The sequence below is a fragment of the Dermacentor albipictus genome, chromosome 6, assembly GCF_038994185.2.
Source record: "Dermacentor albipictus isolate Rhodes 1998 colony chromosome 6, USDA_Dalb.pri_finalv2, whole genome shotgun sequence".
NCBI classification, from domain to species: Eukaryota; Metazoa; Arthropoda; class Arachnida; order Ixodida; family Ixodidae; genus Dermacentor; species Dermacentor albipictus.
Genome location: NC_091826.1, coordinates 107,679,683 through 107,699,853, shown reverse-complemented (window position 1 = coordinate 107,699,853; position 20,171 = coordinate 107,679,683). Strand labels below are relative to the sequence as shown.

Genomic DNA, 20,171 nt, shown 5'->3' with positions numbered 1-20,171 from the left:
TTGACGCAATACTGCGATACCTGCAATAGGTTGCGCGTACAAGAAGGCCAGGCTAGAAAATGCTTTCCAAATCACAGTGGTCCGCGCTTTCAGGTGCTGTGATAAACCACAATTACTGTCATTTGCTAATCTCTTTATTCAGAATGTATCACCAATGAATGGCAAGCCACAGGTTCTCACGGTTTGATCCAGGAGCGCCTTGTTTTTGGTGCGATGTTATTAAGACATATATTTTCCGCATATTCACTTTTGATACCTATTGCGCTAGCTTTCGTTATGCCCTGCTCCAAGCTTAAAACATGTTTTCATGATTATTTTTGCGGTTTGGGAAAAGAAGTTATTATCTCTGGTCAGCCATTTACGTTGTGCCTCGGGATAAAACGTTCGGCTTGTAACGTCCTTATATACCACAGTAGCACGATTCACTGGTCGACATACTCGTTAGAGTGCCCATGAGTGCCTAATACTTCACGTCTAATACGTCACCTTGACTCTTGGCGAGTTTGGCAGAATGGATCCGGACGTTAGTGGAAGCCAGAAAAACAATATTAAAATCCGCGAGCGATTGCCTAATGAATTTTCAGTGCTATCTGGCCATCATGTGTTTCTTGGAAATTTGCCTGCGAAAAAACATAATCGCAAAGCTGCTTTTTTTTTAAATTCGGAAGCATGCCCTTAGGCATAATACAATGGATGTTAAAAATAAATGAACGGATTCAACCATTGCAAAAAATCTAGGAGTGAACGATGATCCGCCGCCGCGTCACGTGGCTGTGCGGCTCTCAGCCATGTCTCCCGTTGGCGTTTGTCGCCTCTGGCAGTGCTTGCACCTGGCTGTCCTGCTCCCGCCTCCACTCTTGCCCTTCACCTCCCCTTACCTGGCGCAGTGCCGTTGCGTTGATTTGAAAGACAATTATAGCGTTTTGTCCCCTTCTAGTTCCCACACCAACCCTGTGCGGCCTCATTGAGGCCTGTCTTTGAGTAAATGAGTGTGTGACCTCGACTCGATCCTCCTGTTCTCCACCCGTTTCGGCATCCTACTTCAGAAGAAACATTAAACAATAACTGCTAATCGACTCCCCCCCCCCCCCGCCACTCCCCTCTCCACTTCGCTGACCCACTCCACTCCACTTCGCTGACAAGATGGCGCGTCGCAGGAGCGCCTGCTCGAAAGCAGCGGACCGCGGTGTGTGCTGCCCAATCCAAAACGCAGAACCGCCTCCTGTGTATGCGGTTGCCTTTTGTTGAAATAAGGTAGTAGTTGCGCTCAAAGGTCGCACTACTAAGAAGCGTAATCGTCGGCCAATTTTTTTCTCCTATTTTCTAGCATTCCTCTGAACGAAAGTTTCTTGAAATTTGCAGGTTTTTAGCAAGGGCCTCCTTCTTGAGGTATATTACTAAGCTTTACCTAAAATATCTAGAACTGATGTAAGTTTCTATAACTGGGAATTATGGTACATTTGTCAAGGAACATTTAAGAATAGAATGATTGCTACATTTAACGAGCAAACAGGGATAGCCGATACTCTAGTTGACATTAAAGGGGGAAAATGGAGCTGGGCAGGCCTTGTAATGCATAGGTAGATAACCGGTGTATTATTAGAGTTAAGGATGGGTGCCAAGCGAAGGGAAGTTCAGTCTAGGATGGCAGAAAGCTAGGTGGGGTCATCAAATTAGGAAATTGGCAGGCGCAAGTTCGAATCAGCTAGCGCTAGATAGGGGCAATGGAGATCGCAGGGAGAGACCGTCCTGCAGCATAAAATGCGCTGATGGTGACGATGATTGTACTGATGATGATGGGGATGCTGAGTGAAATTAATGCGCCAAAACTTCTGACAAACATTTTTAAAAGTGAACGTTTTACTGAACTAAAGCAATAACATTCACATTGTGCCTCGCTTCAAAGTAAAGTTTTCAACATGGGCATTGTCATATAAAGCGAATTTCAAAAGGAAATAACTCATTACCAGTATACTTACGGAAATAAATTGTTTTAGTTCAGTAGATAAATAAACCAAATTTTCACAATCGTGAAAAGTGTGTTACTTGCAAAGATAATGTTCCCTTTGTCAGCAAAAACAGTCTTTCCAAAAATTGCATTTACATGTTCAGCTGGGAACCATCAAGCAGAAAATTCACCTGGAACATCATTCTCAAATCATTTACCAATCATTTCTTTGCAAAAGACCTCATGGCAATTACTCTAGCTTTTCTCTGTGGATTGCTATTGAATGAAATATTACATCGCTTTATACGCTTTTCCTGAAGACAGGCGTCTTCAGGAAAATGTGGAAGCGGGTATGTTATAATCTGTGGGTGGGTTGCCATATATGCTTCAAGGAGACGCGGCAGGGCTGGTCGAGGCACCCACTGGACGCGTATGAGGGTATTCGTAGTGGTAGCAAGACGGTAAATGCTATCTGAGAATAGAGTGGACCGATATACCCTACGCATGTCGTGGATGGCTCGAGTAGAGTCTGTGCCAATAATGAGTTGAGAGTATCGAGCAGCTTGAAGAGTAGGTAGCAACGCGGCCAAGCCGTCTCGTATGGCAGCAAGCTCGGCAAGGTAGGCCGGTGGAGCAGGATCGGCAACATACGAGCATGTCTGGCCTGCCTCTGGTATCAATGGACACACGAGAGTTGTGCGAATCATGGTGCCATTAACATTGTCATCTGTGTATGCTACAAGAGTCGCATCATTTTGATTGTCATCGGCGCGATGAAGGCGGGAAACATGGACATACGCCTGACGAAGAACCGGGCTATACAGAGGACCAAGAGGCTTATTGTCACTTAATTGTACCCTTTACCACGGAGCTTCATCGGGTCTCATAGATGCTGGATTATCTGTTTCGTGTCCCATGTACTGGGCCAGTGAAACAACCGAGCAGAAATATGATGGCTTCAGGGCGCGCACGCATCGACGTTGGTGTACGAGTTCGTCGACAGTGTTGAGTTGGGACTCGGCCTGTAGGGTTGACAACGGAGTGAGACGTGGTAGTCCCGTTATGGCCCGCATGGCTTCGTTATTTGTATTATGGCTTCAAGGCGAGTCCATTGTGCTTTCGTGAGATGATGAAACTGGGCTCTGTAGACGAGTCGTGGTTGTAATACAGAACGGACAAGAAGGCGAGCCATGTTGGTGCTCGCTCCGCCAGATTTCTTCGCAATCCGACGTATCAACCGTATCGTTTCTGCGGCCTGTTGCATTGCATTCTTGACCCAAGGTCCCGCAGATCCGGAGGAATCCATTTCAAGCCCGAGTACATGGAGAGTTGAGGCCTCGTATAATGGTTGCTGATCCAGAGTTAACTGAAGAGGCCGGAGTTCCAGTAGACGGCGCCCATACTTGTTCGCTACTGACATGTACTTCTTGTCCTTGGAAATGTCAAGACCTATCTGAGCACACCAGTTGTGCGTCACGTTTAGGGCCTCTTGTAGCCCTAGTTCTTGGTGGCAGATTTCAGGATCACCTGACCTGACAGTGATGTCATCTGCGTAAATTATGTACTGTATCGTGGCTAGCTTCCAAGCTATGGGAAGGAGAGCAATATTGAAGAGGACTGGTGCGAGCACCGATCCTTGTGGGACACCCCGATGTGCGACGAACTGACCTGCTGCTTGGCTAGCCAGGCGAATGGAGAAGGTGCGAGCGCACAGGAACGCTTCGACGAATGTGCAGAAACGGCTAGGGAACTGAAGCCAATGGAGAATTTCCGACCATTGCTTCGTGACTCACATGCTCGTATGCTTTACGAATATCCATTGCCAGAATCGTGCGAATTATTCGGGAGCAGCCTCCGATGAGAACCATAGAAGATAGGTACGCAAGGTAATCCTCTACGCCTAGAGGAGCACGGAACCCGATTTGGCCAGGATGATACCATGAGTACCGCTCGAGCCACCATGTAATACGTGTCGCGAGCATACACTCCATCAGCTTGCTTAACGTTGAGGTTAGTGCTATTGGGCGCAAATGAGTGATATTATCTTCGTGCTTTCCGGGTTTGGAAATAGGGACAATTTCTGCATGCCACCAAGAATCGGGAATGACTCCTGTAGCCCAAGCTTCGTTTATGACCCCCAACAGCACTTCGAGAACATTGCCTTCATTGTTTTTATAAAGTTCATACGGTATGCCATCCGGTCCTGGTGCCTTGCATGGCTTCGACAGGTCTATTGCCGCTAAAAATTCCGTCACAGTGAAGACAGCTTGTATACCCTCGATGTCGGAGAGCGTAGCCGGCGTGCCTGCGTCCGCGGGAAGGCAGTTTTCAACAATGAAGTGAGGCGGTGCTTTGTCCAAAGCCGGAAAAATGGTGTGGGCGACAGTTTCTGCCAATATTGCTGGTGTCTGGCCCGATGCTAACAGGGCGGAGGCTGCGGGCTCTGGAGGGCACCGACCACGTTCCATTACTCGGAAGGTGAGCCAAATGGAGGCATTCGACGATGAAGGTCCGAGAGAAGAGCACCAGTCCATCCAGCGGCCACGTTCTAAGCGGTGTTCATGGCGCCGAGCCACTGCAGTAAGGCGTTGGGCCTCTAGCCGAAGGGTATTTGATGCAGGGTCACGTTCGGATGCAAGTTCTGCTTGGCGTCGCGACGCCCAGAGACGCAGAAATTGCAAATCAAGAGCGGTTCGCGATTCATCAACCCACGACGTACGTGTCGCCTCAACTAATGCTGCCTTAAGACAATGGGACGGGTCCAGCATGGAGTTGGATAGATTGCTTTCTGATACCGCCCTGTATCGACCCCAGTCCACCACTCGACATAGTCGGCGGAGGCGGCCTATTCCGCCCGAAGATAAGCCAAGGTGAATGGGATGATGGTCGTTACCCCAGCAGTCGGGTTCACATGAGCAGAGACGGTCGTCCTTCCTAGCCACCAAGATAAGTCCGGTGAGTGTGGCGGCGTGCGAGGGTGGTCACGCCGACGAGTAGGCATTGACACATTATTAAGCAGAGTGAATTGGGCGTCCATAAATGTGTCCAGCACACACGTACCACGCGCACTGGAAATAGCGTATCCCCATGTAATATGAGGGGCGTTAAAATCTCCTGCTACCATAATGGGGCAACCAGGATGTTTCTGTCGTAGGTACGCCAACCAGCCGAGACACAACCGAGCCGCACGACCTCTGTAGGGGCGGCCATAGTATGAAACGAGGATAACGTCCGTGCGTTGGAGACAAACCAATACGGCCACGACTTCTTGCCATAAAGTACACCACCGTCAAAAATCAACGTGGGTCTGATGAAGATTGCATCTTACATACGCTGCAGCCTTTCCTGGAGGGACATCGCACGTAGCACTTCTATGATCCAACATTGAAGGCGATGAGTATGCCACAAATAATGAAATGGGTGACAGGCAGTTGGATTCTTGAAGCAGGGGAGCCCCAACACTCAGCTTCCCATATCCGAGACGCTGACGCAGCTCTCCGACCTTCCCCACGATGCCGCGACAGTTCCACTGTGAGATGCCTTCTGGCACACTTGAAGACGTAGCAGCCATCATAGGTTAAGATTGGCCAGTAGAACCGAGGTGAGATGCTGGAGCTGTTGCGCAATGAAGCGCAAGAGTTCTTGGGGTGAGACAGGTTTCGACACAGGTGCCGGGTTATCCATATGAGCAGGACTAGACGTCGATGACGAATGCGACGGCCGCGCTCTGTCATGACGACGCCGGAGCACGGTGCGGCGTTCCTTGAGACGTTGGATTTCCTTTTCAAGTGTGGCCAGCCGAGCGTCGATCTCGAACTATTCGTCTGCCAAGGGAAGTGGCGTGTCTTCTATCGATTGTGAGGCCCGTTGCGATCGTGAAGCGGACGAGCTAACAGCTGCGCTATATTTAGGAATGCCAGCATCACTTGTCGCTGTACTTGCTACTGTCACCTGGCAAGCGTCCTCTTTCAGCGAGGCCAGAACGGCGTAACGGTTGTACACAGAGACTTGTTTCATTGGTGGATCTCGAGGGGTCCTTTCTGGCTGTCGAGAATAGTGCTGTCGAGCCTTCTTAGTGGCCTTAAACTGCATAGGAGACTTCGTGGAAGTGATGTCATGATCGTTTGTTTGGCATAGGACGCATCTAAACGATGCTGACGGTTCAGGCTCCATGGTGTGGTCCTTGGGTGGGTAGGGGCAGGATGATTCATGTGTCCCTGTCTAAAGCAAGAGTAGCAGTACACAATGGAAGGCTTGAACGGACGCGGACGCAGTATGGAGCCGTAATACAGGATACGTTCAGGTGGGGTATTGGGAACTTGAATCGTGATTAGGCACGTACGACCACTGCCTAGGTAGCGAGCAGCCACGACCTTGTGTGTGGGACACGATAGTTCCTGCAGGAGCCTCTCGGGTTCTTTGTCAAGGTCAACGCCATTAACCACGTAGCGTCTTAAGTCGGTACCACTGGCGAGGTACGCCTGGACTGGAAGGACACATTCTTCCGAGGCTTGTATTTGTTGCAGTTCTTCGGGTTTGTAAACTAGTGCCATAGCAGATACCCAGACTCATACCTTATTAGTGGGTTTGCGTAGAGCAAAACCTTGAAATCGGGAAGTCTCGAGGCAGGCGTCCAGGGCCGCTTGAATGATACGGTTGTGCAGATTGGACATGTCATACCTAGCACGAGGCTTGATAACCACTTTGTACTATGATGTCGTTGGCGACTCTGGAGACGTGCGTGTCGGTGTGCGGGCGGGCCTTGTGATGAGCGAGGTCTTTTCGGGGCTGCTGGAGCTACATTTTCATCCGATGGAAGGCCAGTAGCTTTCTTCGTTCTCTTGGCCGAGGTGTGCGCCATGACAGCAGGGCTGTTCTGCTCCATGTTGGTGGTATCCATCCTCAGGGTACCGCCTTCGCACGTTGTACTTGTCCCCACGAAGGAGACGCTCCTGACTTGAATGGCAGTTGCATCGATAATGTTCCGCTGCTTCGACACAGCAGACAGCAGCTTGGATGCTCCGCGCCGACGCGGCGAGTGCCGCGGGGGCACTCGTACTCGCGAAGCTGCGCAAGAACTCGAGGTGGACGACGCAGCAGGAAGGTGTAGATTACTACGGACCTTGTAGATAGGCGCCAGAACTAATTACTAACCACCAAAGCGGTCCATAAACAGCAGAGTTCCAGTAGCGGGGAAAAAACCAGCAAACGGGGCGAAAATCGGGAGCTAAGGAAGAACACGTCCGAGCGGAACGAGCGCTGGAAACGCCCCCCAATCGCAAAGCTGCTTTGTCACTGCAAACCCTTGGTTTTAATTGGATGGCAGTTTGACATTTCATCCCGGGGTGGCGGCCCAAAGAAACAAGGACGACCAAAACCTGAAAGGACAGCGGCTACAGTAAAGCAGGGTTAACAAGGTGGCATTACCGAGCGGTACATGTTTTTTTTTCTAAGTTTTTGGTGCTATTCTATTGTGAATACAAAACAATGTGAGCTTCTTTTAGCAGCAATATTCATGTGAGAACGAAACAGTTTTCAATCCGCTAACTATAGCAAGGAGCGTTACTCAACGGCGTACGCGTTCAGCATTTTTGCATATTAAAAAAAACAAATGTGGGTTTTAGTGTCGCTGAATTGCATACTGGCAGATATGGTGGCGCTGAGGCTCCGGATTGTTTAGTTAATCTGGTGTTCTTTGCCGTGCGCCTCCATATAATTGTGCAGTACCGCTTTTTTTTTGCATTCTGCTCCTTTCGAAATGTAGCTAGCTGCTGCAACCGGGAATCGAACAGAATTGCTGGGTCTTGAGGCAAGAAATCACTAGGCGTGGTACCAACACTATCCATATAAGTGTGCAGTACCGCTTTTTTTTGCATTCTGCTCCTTTCGAAATGTAGCTGCTGCAACCGGGAATCGAACAGAATTACTGGGTCTTGAGGCAAGAAATCAGTAGGCGCGGTACCAACGCTATCTGTTTATATGTGGGTACCTAAATTTGTCGAGTTAGCGCTGTGTGTGGCTGTTCCTAACCGTCTCGTCTGTTTCACGTAGCACCTGTAGTGAATAACGTACTAGTCTCACCCGCCATGGTGGAGTAGGGGCGGCTTCAGTGTTGCGATGCTAACCATGAGGGCGCGGTATCAAATCCCGGCCCTGGCGGTCGCATTTCGATGGGGGGCGAAATTCAAGAACGCTCGGGTACACCGTGCACTCGGTGCACGTAAAAAAAAAAAAACCATGTGCAGAAGTCATATGAAGAGTCTTACACATATGGCGTGCCTCGTAATCATATCCTGGTTTTGCCACGTAACGTGACACGCAAAATCTCGGAATTTAATTTTTTCTTTAACCATCAAGCCCAACTTTCTACACTAATATTTGCGCGAACTAGGTGGAGAGAAAAAAAAAAGTGCCTATACGGAACATCACGATGACGCCGACGGCGACCATTCCCCTGTAGCACCCCTAGTGCTCAATAAAAAAAAGCCAAGTGCTTCATGCATATCTCATGGACCGTACGTAACTTAAAATAATATTGTTTCATAGTACCTATGAAGACTGAAATTTTTGGTCTCGAAACAATGTTGAAATAACGTCCGTTTGTTCATCTGCAGAAGAAAAAGAGCTTTGCTAATCCGTATTTTGTAAACACTATCCTGCTTGCGCAGCGCTGCTGCCTGCTTTGGTAGTAAATAATTAATTAACAAATCAAAAACGAATTCTAATAATTTCTTTAATAATTATTCAATTAATCAATACACAAATGATTAAATAAATGAGCACTGCCTGTGCGCTCCAACTACCACGGTCATGTGCAATTTGTGCCTCTGTTGTGCCTCAAAACTTCTTAATCTCACCCACCCACCAAACTTTCTGCCGCCCCCTGCTACGCTTCCCTTGTCTTGGAATCCTGTCCGTAACCCTTACTCACCACCGGTTATCTTCCCTCCTCATTACATGTCCTGCCCAGGCCAATTTCTCTTTCTTGATTTCAACTAAGATATCATTAACTCGCGTTCGTTAACCATAATCATTAACTCACCCAATCTGCTCTCTTCTTACCCCCCCCCCCTAACCTTACACCCATCATTCTACTTTCTATAGCTCATTGCGTCGTCCTCATTTTAAATAGAACCCTTTTCGTAAGCCTGCAGGTTTCTGCCCCGTAGGTGAGTACTGCTAAGACACAGCTATTCTGCATTTTTCTCTTGAGTGATAATGGCAACCTGCTGTTCATGATCTGAGAATGCCTGCCAAACGCACCCCAACCCATTCTTATTCTTGTGATTATTTCAGTCTCATGATCCGGATCTGCGGTCACTACCTGTCCTAAGTAGGTGTATTCCCATACCACTTCCTGTGCCTCGCTACCTATCGTAAACTGCATGCTGATCTCTTCCGAGACTGTTAAACATTACTTTAGTTTTCCGAAGATTAATTTTTAGATCCATCCTTCTGCTTTGCCTGTCCAGGTCAGTGAGCATATTTTTCAGTTGGTCCCCTGAGTTACGAAGCAAGGCAATATCATCAGCGAATCGCAAGTTACTAAGGTATTCTCCATTAACTGTTATCCAGAATTCTTCACAATCCAGGACTCTGAATACTTCCTGTAAAGACGCTGTGAATAGCATTGGAGAGATCGTATCTCCCTGCCTGATGCCCTTCTTTACTGAGATCTTGTCGCTTTCTTTATGGAGGACTACGCTGGCTGTGGAGCCGCTATAGATATCTTTCGGTATTCTTACATACGGCTCGTATACACCCCCATTCGGTAATGCTGCATGACTGCTGAGGTTTCGACGGAATCAAACGCTTTCTCGTAATCAATGAAAGGGATATGTAAGGGTTGGTTATATTCCGCACATTTCGCTATCACCTGATTGATAGTGTGAATATAGTCTATTGTTGAGTAGCTTTTACGAAATCATGCCTGGTCTTTTTGTTGACAGAAGTCTAAGGTGTTCCTGATTCTATTTGCGATCACCTTAGTAAATACTTTGTAGGCAACGCAGTCAGCTGATCCGTCTGTAATTTTTCAAGTCTTTGGCGTCCCTTTTCTAATGGATTAAGATTATGTTGGCGTTCGTCCAAGATTCCGGTACGCTCGAGGTCATGATGCATTACGCATAGAGGGTGGCCAGTTCTTAAGAATAATCTGCCCACCATCCTTCAACAAATCTGCTGTTACCTGATCCTGCCTTCCCCCTTTGCATAGCTCCCAAGGCTTTCTTTACTTCTTCCGGCGTTACTTGTGGGATGACAAATTCCTCTAGACTATTCACTGTTGCATTACCGTCACGGGTGCCACTTGTACTGTGCAAATCTCTATAGAACACCTCAGTCACTTGAGCTATTTTATCGCTATTAGTAATGCTATCGCCGGTTTTGTCTCTTAATGCTTACATCTGATTTTTGCCTATTCCTAGTTTCTTATTCACTGCTTTTAGGTTTCCTCCGTTCCAGAGAGCATGCTTAATTCTATCCATATTATACTTCCTTATGTCGGCTATCTTACGCTTGTTGATTAACTTGGAAAGTTCTGCTAGTTCATTTGTAGCTCTAAGGTTAGAGGCTTTCTTACATCGGCGTTTCTTAATCAGATCGTTCTTCTTCTGCGATAGCTTACCGGTATCCTGTCTAACGAAGCTACCACCGACTTGTATTGTGCACTCCTTAATGATGCCCATAAGACTGTCGTTCATTGCTTCCACACTGAGGTCCTCTTCCTGGGTTAAAGCCGAATACCTGTTCTGTAGCTTGATCCGGAATTCCCCTATTTTTGCTCTTGTCACTAACTCATTGAACGGCTTCTTATGTACCAGTTTCTTCCGTTTCCTCCTGAAGTCTACGCTAAATCGAAATCTTACCATCCTATGGTCACTGCAGCGCACCATGCCACCACGTCTTGTATGATGCCAGGGTTAGCGCAGAGTATTAAGTCTATTTCATTTCTAATCTCACCATTCAGGCTCCTTAACGTCCACTTTCGCTTATCCTGCTTGCGGAAGAAGGTATTCATTATCCGCAAATTATACCATTCTTCAAACCATACTATTAACCCTCCCCTACTATTCCTGGAACCTATGCCATATTGCCCCAGTGACTTGTCTCTAACCTGCTTCTTGCCTACCCTGGCGTTCAGTCGCCTATCAGTATTACTGCATTAGTACGGAGAGAAACCATCTGATGCCGCTGTGTATAGGACATGGGGCGCACGAAGCTTCCCAAGGCTGCCTGCTTTTAGGTTCGGCGACTTTTGCGCAGTGATGGAAAGACATTCACGTCACATTACTTGATTGAGATATATGTTACTTTCAGATATTGTCTTTGCCACGCGCTGAAAAAAAATTTAACACCTTTCCGATTTGTGAATTTTAACGAAGTTCACTTGAATTAGTAGTTTATTTGTTGATCTTAAAATAAACTGTCTTGTATTTCAAGATTGCTACCGACCGAACTTGGCATGTTTCCATAACTTTCATTGAGCCACAACAGCGCAATCAGGGATAAATAAGTACCTTGAAATCCATGAAGCCACACTGACCTACTTAGGCTGTGGTTTCGGCGTCAAATTCAGGAATTGTACCTTCGACCTTAATTTTTTTCTTCCTATGATGAAGACCTGACTGCGAAATCAATCGATCAAGCTGATTTCCACTTTTTAGAGAAACTGAGAGTGGCTGGAGAGAGAGAAAAAAAGCAGAGACGGAGCACTGCTTTGCAAGCCTTTACACGTCTTTATTCAGCGGGTTACGCAAATATAAATCATGTCAGAGAATTCACAAGGCATACATTATTGAGACAGCATAATGTGTCTCACAGGAAAGACAAAAAACAAAGCTATACGTTTTCAACCGATAATATAAATATACATCACTCACCCTGAGATACGCAAAACAAGAACAAGCTAAAAGCGAGAGCCAGCGTTTCGACAAGTGTTGTCTTTTTCAAGACGGCATATGCTTTCGTCGGCACAGTATGTGTAGATAGGGTTCTTCTAACGAGGAGTGGGGGTAAGGCGGTGGATGACGCAACGACCGAAGGTGTGTTAGCAGCGAGGGTTTAGAATTGAGAATAGAGATGTTATGTGCAGAAGGCTGGTCCCACGTCCGTGTGTCAGCCGGAGTGTCAACGGCCGTTTGCACAGTAGCCCTCTGTTACCTGCTTTGCTGGTGGTCATGGGCTATCTGTCTCTGAAAAAGATTAGCGACCATATAGCTCACTACGTAATGGTGATGACATTAGTTTTGATTTTGCCAACGCCATCTCTCGGTCGCATACTTTAGTTCACAACGCCACCTCTACTCTTATTTCTGTTGCACTGTCGAAGGTACAGTTGCCCTTCTCTAAGTTTATATAGGTGTTCTATGATTGAAGATTGCAGGGAAAGGCCTTCTTCCTACAGAGGACATAAAATAGACTGATTAATAAGATGATGCTTGGTCCGAAAATCTTTTTGCCGATGCGATGTCCGACGCCGCGTCGGGACGCCGGATTTTCTGCGGCATGCGCTCCTTAACGCTCTCGCCTTAATAATTGCATGAAATGTGTCAAATTAACGACAAGCCAGCGGAACCGCTATGGCCACCTAAACAGTAGAGTTTTGAAAGGAAGCTTTAGCGGACCGCATTGATTGCTCTTTAATGTCGCTTTACGAGTTAAAATACTGCCTGTTCTAAAGAAAGTCGACACGTACGAAGGCGTGGGACTTCTTTCGACCTTGATGAATCATGAGAAAATGCGTGAGCACCATTATTTGCATATGAATCAGCGCTGAATGTAGAATTGAGAACCAGGAGACCGCACCCATGGGTCTGTATGCACAGTCACTTGTTTTCGACATTTAGGCAGTCTGTCAGGTCGGAGGTTGTGTTGAACTTGTTTTCGAAGAATTCAGCCAAGGATCTCGCCGCTTTGAGGCGGCTGTAGGAGCCGGACGAGCAAAGGTCAGAGTCGTCCTCGTGTTCGAGGTCGAACACCGCGATCCCGTAGACGATGTGGGTCAGGTTTTCCTTTTGCCTACAAAGCTGCAGTAGATGAAAAACAATATTAATAGCCGGTTATTGAGCTGCTGGGTAGGTACCGAGAAAAAAAAGAAAGAAACGTCGTGTAGTAGTTACGGCGTAGTGTCACACCATTTGCTACCTTAGTATAACTGAAGTTGGTAACGATAGAGTTCGTAAGTCAGTAACATAGCTGACTAAACAAGGTAGTCACAGGTGCTGATGGGCCCTCAGCTGTCAATTTCTAATGCAATTAGCACCATCGGATTCAAATGTTGTACTACTATATAACGCATATATCGGACCCAATCCGGAATACGCCACAGCTGGACCGGTATATGCAGTACAGGTGAGAATATTTGTATTGGGTGGGACGAACTGCATTTGGAAATGGTTGCTGAAACCCATTAGTAACAGCGACTACCTTGTATAGTAAGTTATGCTACTTATACTACTGCTACTAGCTGCTGTCACACTAAGGCAGCAAATGGTGTGACACTAGGTAATAGCTACAGCTACTTTTTCTTAAGAGTATATAAGAATGTTTTTATAGCAGTTTCAAAGTACAAGATATTTTTATTTAACAGCTTGTTATCATCATCATCTGCCGGTTCTTTAGGTTCACTGCAGGACGAAGGCACAAGGATATTCTATTACCGCTGGCTTGGGCCAACTGACTCCTAGTTGTGCCAGCAAATTTTCGAATTTCATCACGTCACCCAATTCTCTTGCATCCTCAACTGCGCTTCCTTTCCCTTGGCACTCATTCTATAACTGTAATAGACCGACGGTTACCTGCCCTTTGAACTAAATGGCCTCCACGCCGCCTCCACTGTAAAAGTACGGTCCCAAGAATATTGGCTAGTTTGCCGTCCGCTGACGGGGGCGAGGACTGTTTCCGAATGACGGTGGCGCTACGAGCAGTCCTATGCTAAAATCCCTTGATAATTTGAAAGTAGCGACACTTTGAACTCTGTCGCCGCCGCGCGACCTCCTCGCCTCCTCCTCTCCCCTTGCGCGCCCCCCCCCGCGGCAACCAGTTTTGCACGACGATTGGTCTCCCTGCCGTTGCCCTTGGAAACGCGCGGATCTTGAGTTTTACTTGTGTTTTTTTTTACGTTCGCGCCATTTTACTTCTGAGCACGGCTGGCTCGGCACTTTTGCTCGGCGTAGCGAACATTGTACGCTGTGTTTCCTGCTCTATGTGCTCGCGCTATGCCGGGCACCCAAGGAAGGCCAGAGGTGACCCAAAGCATGTCCACCCCATTTAAGAGGATGATTACCCAATTAATGAATCATTTGTGACTGAAATAAGGTGGATTAGGGAGGATTAAGGTTGATTAGAGTGTATTAAAGCAGATTAAGGTAGATTAGAGTGCATCAAAAAGCATTATGATGCATGAATAAAGATTAAGGTGGGCGGAGGTGGATTAGGGCGGATTAGGGTGGATTAACGTGAAGGGTGCATGGACCGGTATTTGCACCGATTAGGGTGAATTAGGGAAAACAGATTAGCGTGGATTAAGGTAGGTAAAGGAAGATAAAGGTAGATTAAAGTGGATAAAGGCGAATTAGGGTTGATAAAAGAGGAATAACACCGATTAGAATGGATTAGCTAGATTAAGGTGGATTAGGGACCAATGAATTGGATTAGGTTTGATAGAGGTGGATTAGGGTGCAATAAAGTAAATTGGGAATAATAAGCAGGATTACGTTGGATTAAGATGCATGAATGGGGATGAAGGTGGATGAAGGAGGATTAAGGCAGATTATGGTGCACTAGTGTTGATAAAGGAGGATTAAGACTGTGTAGGGTAAATTAAGGTGCAAAAGGATAGACAGTTGGGCGAGTTGGAACGGTAACATGAGTTGGTACGGTAACAAATTAAGGTGCATTAGGTGGCGATGTAGGTTGATCAGGTTGTATTAAGGTGGATTGGGAGTATTAAGGTGGGTGATGGAGCATTAAGGTGGATTAGGGTGGACTAAGGTGAATTAGTGTTCATTGAGTATTACGACCAATAAGTCTACCATAATCCTCCTAATGCGCACTAATCCACCTTCATCTACCTTAATCCTCCCTAATCCTCCTTCATTTTCTTTAATCCACGAAAGTCCTCCTTTATGTACTCTAATCCACCTTCATAGACTTAATCTACTCTAACCCTTCTTAATGCCTTTTAATCCACCTTAATCGACCGTAATGCTCCCACATTCACTTTAATCCACCCTAATCCACTCTAATCTTCTTTAATTCACCTTAATGCACCAGAATTCACATTCATGTACCTTTGTCCACCCTAATCTTCCTTACTTCAAGACAACATTCCTTTGGGCTAGATGGTGCATACTTGAATTAGGAAGGAACAGTGCCAACTAAGATGATCACAATTGGGGAGAACGACACAGGACAAGCGCCTTTTTCTCGGTGAATAAAGATAGATGAATTTGGCGCTTGTCCTGTGTCGTTCTCCCACTTGTGATTGTCTTAGCTGGTGCTGTTCCTTCCAAATTCAAATTAATCTTCCTTAATCCACCCTAATCCATCTTCATTCAATTCACCCTAGCCCACCGTAATCCTCCTTAATGTACCTTAGTACTTCTTAATCTACCCTTATCCTTCTTCATGCACTTTAATTCACCCTAATCCACTATAGTAGTCCTTAATGCACCTCAACCCACCTTCATCCACCTTAATCCTCCCCAATGCACCTTAATCCAACTTCACTAACCCTAATCCACCCTCATCGACTTTAATCCACCTTATTGCACCTTAATCCTCCTTAATACACCCGAATTCATCTTAATCCAATCACTAATCAATCATTACTTTGTTAATCAATAATCACCTCTTATACGCGGCAGCACATGCTTTGGTTCGCTTCCCGCCTTCCTTCGATCACGTGATATTTTGTGTAGCTCAAAACGGGACCTTGAAACAGAGGTCTAAGGCTTTCACCTAGTAAGCCACACACAGAGGATGTGCCACAAGCAATCCTAGATCGGACGCGCAAAGTAAGGCATCTGATCATATGGCAGAAAAATTGCCTGGAGTATAGAACTCGCCTCAAAGCTACCTTTACAATGGTATACCCCGTTCATACGGCTTTAAGAAAAAACCAACCCCCTCATAAACGTTGCCTCCAGCATTATCGATGCTGTTACTAGCATTTGTCGAGATTTTCAACCTCACTGGGGCGCGCAACTGGCCCCAAATAACACGCCTCCATAGTATCCTGCGGCCCGTCAGCGGCGGGAGCCCAGGAGGAAAAGCGCGCCGTGCGCAGCCGGTGGGCGAGGAGAATTAAGGAGGAAAGCGCCGTGAGGAGGAGTGTCGCTACTTTCAAATTAGCAAGGGGCTTTAGCCTATGCTAGTGTGCGGGTCTGAACCGGCCGGCTGCGGTGTTGGCGAAGCTCGCGCGCTTTTGGCGTAGTTTAGACATTAATTCTTTTCTTGAAGATTTTCAGCCACCGCCTAGCTGTGCTGCATTAGAGCAGTGTCTGTTACGGTTGTGATGAGAGTTGTTAGCGACGTAACGTGGTATTCGTTCGCGAAGACCTTGTTACAGCGAAGCTGTATATTGCTAGCTGATTCGTCCTTCCGTCCGTCTATCGCCTGTACGCCGAAAACTTCTCCGGCGCAACCCCGTGCGCATGCGCGAAAAAAGAAGAAGAGGCGCACGATTGGTTGCGTCAGTAGTCGCAAGCGGGCGTGCGTGCAGCCGTTTCCCTTCGGCTTCGTAATGGGTAGGCCGCGCGTCATACGTACTCCTGAGGAGCAGGCAGCTTTCGATCAGCAACGCCGTAAGCAGAACCGGGATTGAGCTCGTCTGCGCCGTCCCGACGCCGCAACCCGGGCATGAAAACAGGCTTGTGCAGCCGAGCGCAAGCTGCAACTGTGCACCGCAGACACGGCAGCCTATCAAGCCGTCGTTTAATGAACCGTTGGGATTAACCCAGTGATAAACACCGGCACCGCACGTTTCACCTTCGCCTGTTAAGTATATGTACGGAGTGCTTGGGTGGTGATTTTTTTTATGAGTTTTACAAGCATGCGTGTGGATTTGGGGTGCGACTCTTCCACCTTGCTCGCCGACTGCCTCAAAGACAAATGAAAAAAAAAACAATGATAACCACGTTGTACAGAGAAAGCAAAATGTTTTAGCACAAGTATTAACGAAATACTAGAACGTGGTTTCCTCAGAACACAAAGCGACTGTGAAGGGTTGAAGAGGTTGAGCACCCAATTTATTTATTAATGCAATACTCTTACCTGTCCTTTGGCTGCCAACACCACAGTGGGAGCATGCACCGCCGATGCGATACAAGGAAATGACGCGACAAGTAAAGTTGATATCACGCGTGATCGAAGACAGAACCTGAATATGTTTCGACATTGGATAAAATTATGGAAGCACGTTCCACTCGGCGATAATCCCACGCAAGTAACCAAGCACATATGTAAGCAAGCAGACAGTCAAAGCAAATTATAATGACAACAATGAATACCTTGTATGAAACAGTGTAAAACATTACAGCATACAGCTACCTATAATATGGCAAGTGGCTCGTGAACGAAGAGAACAATTATAGAAATACAAAGACAAATACAAGGCCGCTGAGCGCGCTTCCCCGGTTTGATGCAATTAGCGAAATGCGTTTATTTGAATCTTCTCATTTTCAAAGATTTTAGCTTTTCTTTCTTTTCTGCCCTTTAATTATTAAGAAGGCTTAGTTAAAAACCGGAGACGCAGAATAGTGTAAAGCTTCACTACGTCACTGCCGATTTGCTGTCCATGTTCAGGACTGGCTAATGCAGCAAGATAAACGTGAGCAAGAAATTCAGCAAAATCGACAACGCTTTTCTCAATAAGTATTTGGAAACTAGAAAATGTAGCGTAGCTGTCTTCAAGGAATGTAGTAATGTTTCATAGAGGGCTTAAAAGGTACAGCAGGCCTTCACTGTGAGACTGATATGTGAAGCCTGAAGCTGCGCTGTTAGCTAGCTGTCTGCCTTTAAGCGCAAGCGTAACTGGCCAGCTCGTGAAATCAGCGGTGTTTGTCGGAAGCCACGAACGAGGGAGGCGCCTGGGACTCCATGCTGTGCAAATTTTGTCTCCACATTTAATTAGCACTGTAGACAACCACAACGCAGAGATGTGAGGATAAAAATTATTAGGCCTCCTTCACACGCTTTAAACTAACACTTCGGACACAAAGTCTAACAAATATATGCATGAAATTGCGCTGCTGAAATGTTTGCTATTCATAGATAACGAAAAGATTGTATGAAGAACCAACCCTGCTAACTTTTCAAGAACATGTTAAGCATGCAATGGAAGGTGGTTATTTGCGGCACTATATATTGCACTCTGTTGTGGTGGTTGCTTCCCATTAACACCGTGCCTCACCAGTACGCAGAAGCCAGCCGGTACTTTTAGCGCCACTTCCTCATGCAATGCATGCGGAATCTCGTGCAGCGCCTGCCCCCGCCTCTCATCACACACGCTGCGGCCAGAGGCGTAGCGTCTCAACGACAGTGTCTCGAAGCGCTAGCTGTCAGGAAGGAAAAATGCGAGAATGCTCCCCTTACCTCCATGCAACCTTGCGGCACTGAACGTACTACCCTGCCAGCGATACCGCTATGCGGTCCCACAGCGTGGTTTTTACGCGCAAGCCTAACTAGCCATCTCGTGAAATCGGCGGTGTCTGTCTGAAGCCGCGAAGGAAGCGAACGACGAAGGCGCATGGTGCTGAAGTGAATCTCGCGCCGGGGAAAGTACCAAGGAGCGTCTTGAGCGCTATTGGAACCTCAGTGCTGACGCCCGTTGTTGCAATCGGACCGCTGGCACGAGCTGTTGCAAATGGGTCGCAAGCCCCAAGGGTAGCGTTGGCCTGGCGGCCTGGGGCACAACTGGAAGCATCCGAAGGTCCCGGCAAAGCATGATTCGAATGCTAACAGAACAACTTGTTTATTCTAGCATCGCAAAAGAGCGGCCGGTCAGGTCGACCGAAGTGGAGAGACGGGAGAGCACGTTACTCAACAGAAGAAATCGGAGCCTCTCTCTTGGCGTCCGGGGGTAGCTGCTTTTATACTCTCGGAGTCGAGGGAAAGAAGGAACGCCTCGTCAGAGGCCCACGTGACGGCGGGGCACGGACACGCTGAGAGACACGTATCACGGACACGGATCACGGATCAGCAGACACGGATCAGCAGGGCCGAGACACGGATCAGCAGGGCCGGCGCCGGTCAGACCTCCTCGCTTCACACTTGGGGAGCTCCTCTCCCCGGCTGCCACGCTTTGACAAGCGTGGGCACCAACATGCACGCACACACACACGCACACGCTCACACGAAGACACGGGGCATTCCCACGGTCCTAGCGACCATCTGAAGTGGTCGCTGGGACCGGCCGATCGGACCGTTACGTGCTCTATTACACGGTGGTCCCATGGGGCACCTGATTCGTCGGCGTTGCGTTGGTCGAGGTGGGGTCATGGCGTGATCGTAACTGCAGTGAAGCCAGCGCCTAGTAAGAAGCTAAATTGCGGAAGCTTTTGCGAAGAAGCCCGGCTCGCACGCGATGGCGCAGCGGAAGATTTGCGGGTAAAAGCGGCCCTTCTGCCGGCTGGCCATCATCAGATGGCAGTAGAGCTGTCGGGAGGCTTCTGTGGCCTGTAGTTTGGTGAACTCTTCTTAGAGAATAGCTGTTACAGGCATCTTTGCTCTAAACTGTATGATGCAAGAGAAATCGGTAGCTTATCGGTGGTCACCTATGTGATAGTTATGCATAAGTTATAACGCCACCACATCGAGACTTGCGATATTACAGCTGGCTTACCTTCTGACGCAGCGTGTCGGATGTATCGTACGTCATGATGAGCCCGTCGTCATTGCTGTACGCGTAACCAGTGCGATCATCCATGTATTCGCTGAGAACATACTTTGAGTTGTTGCACACCTGTTTAAAAGTAAAAGAAAACAGTTGATGGCGAGGCGAATGGCGCTTATATAAACAGAAACAGTCGTGGCAGTCGGCTAGAACATATGGGCTTTACTATCTGTTTACTTGCAAAAAGTACTTACTATGTGGTTCGCCCTTGTATACTGTTTTTTGGGGTTCGGAGAATAAAGGTACAATAAAAATAGTAACGTATATTCGAGCACGTTTGGCCATGCGCCGGGTATGTCAGGAACGCATACCCTGCATTCGTGCTGC

The 20,171-nt window shown here is 47.4% G+C and overlaps 1 protein-coding gene across 1 annotated transcript in view; it reads right to left on the bottom strand.

Annotated features, from left to right (window-relative positions):
- Nucleotides 1-12,570: 12,570 nt before the first annotated feature.
- LOC135905035 (uncharacterized) overlaps nt 12,571-20,171 on the bottom strand; it is a 161,479-nt gene continuing 153,878 nt past the window's right edge. Inside the window, exons 15-16 of the mRNA XM_065436038.1 lie at nt 19,794-19,913; nt 12,571-12,975 (exon numbers count right to left, since the gene is read on the bottom strand). Coding sequence (XP_065292110.1) covers nt 12,775-12,975; nt 19,794-19,913 — 321 coding nt within the window. The 3' untranslated portion in view covers nt 12,571-12,774. The remainder of the gene's footprint in view (nt 12,976-19,793; nt 19,914-20,171) is intronic.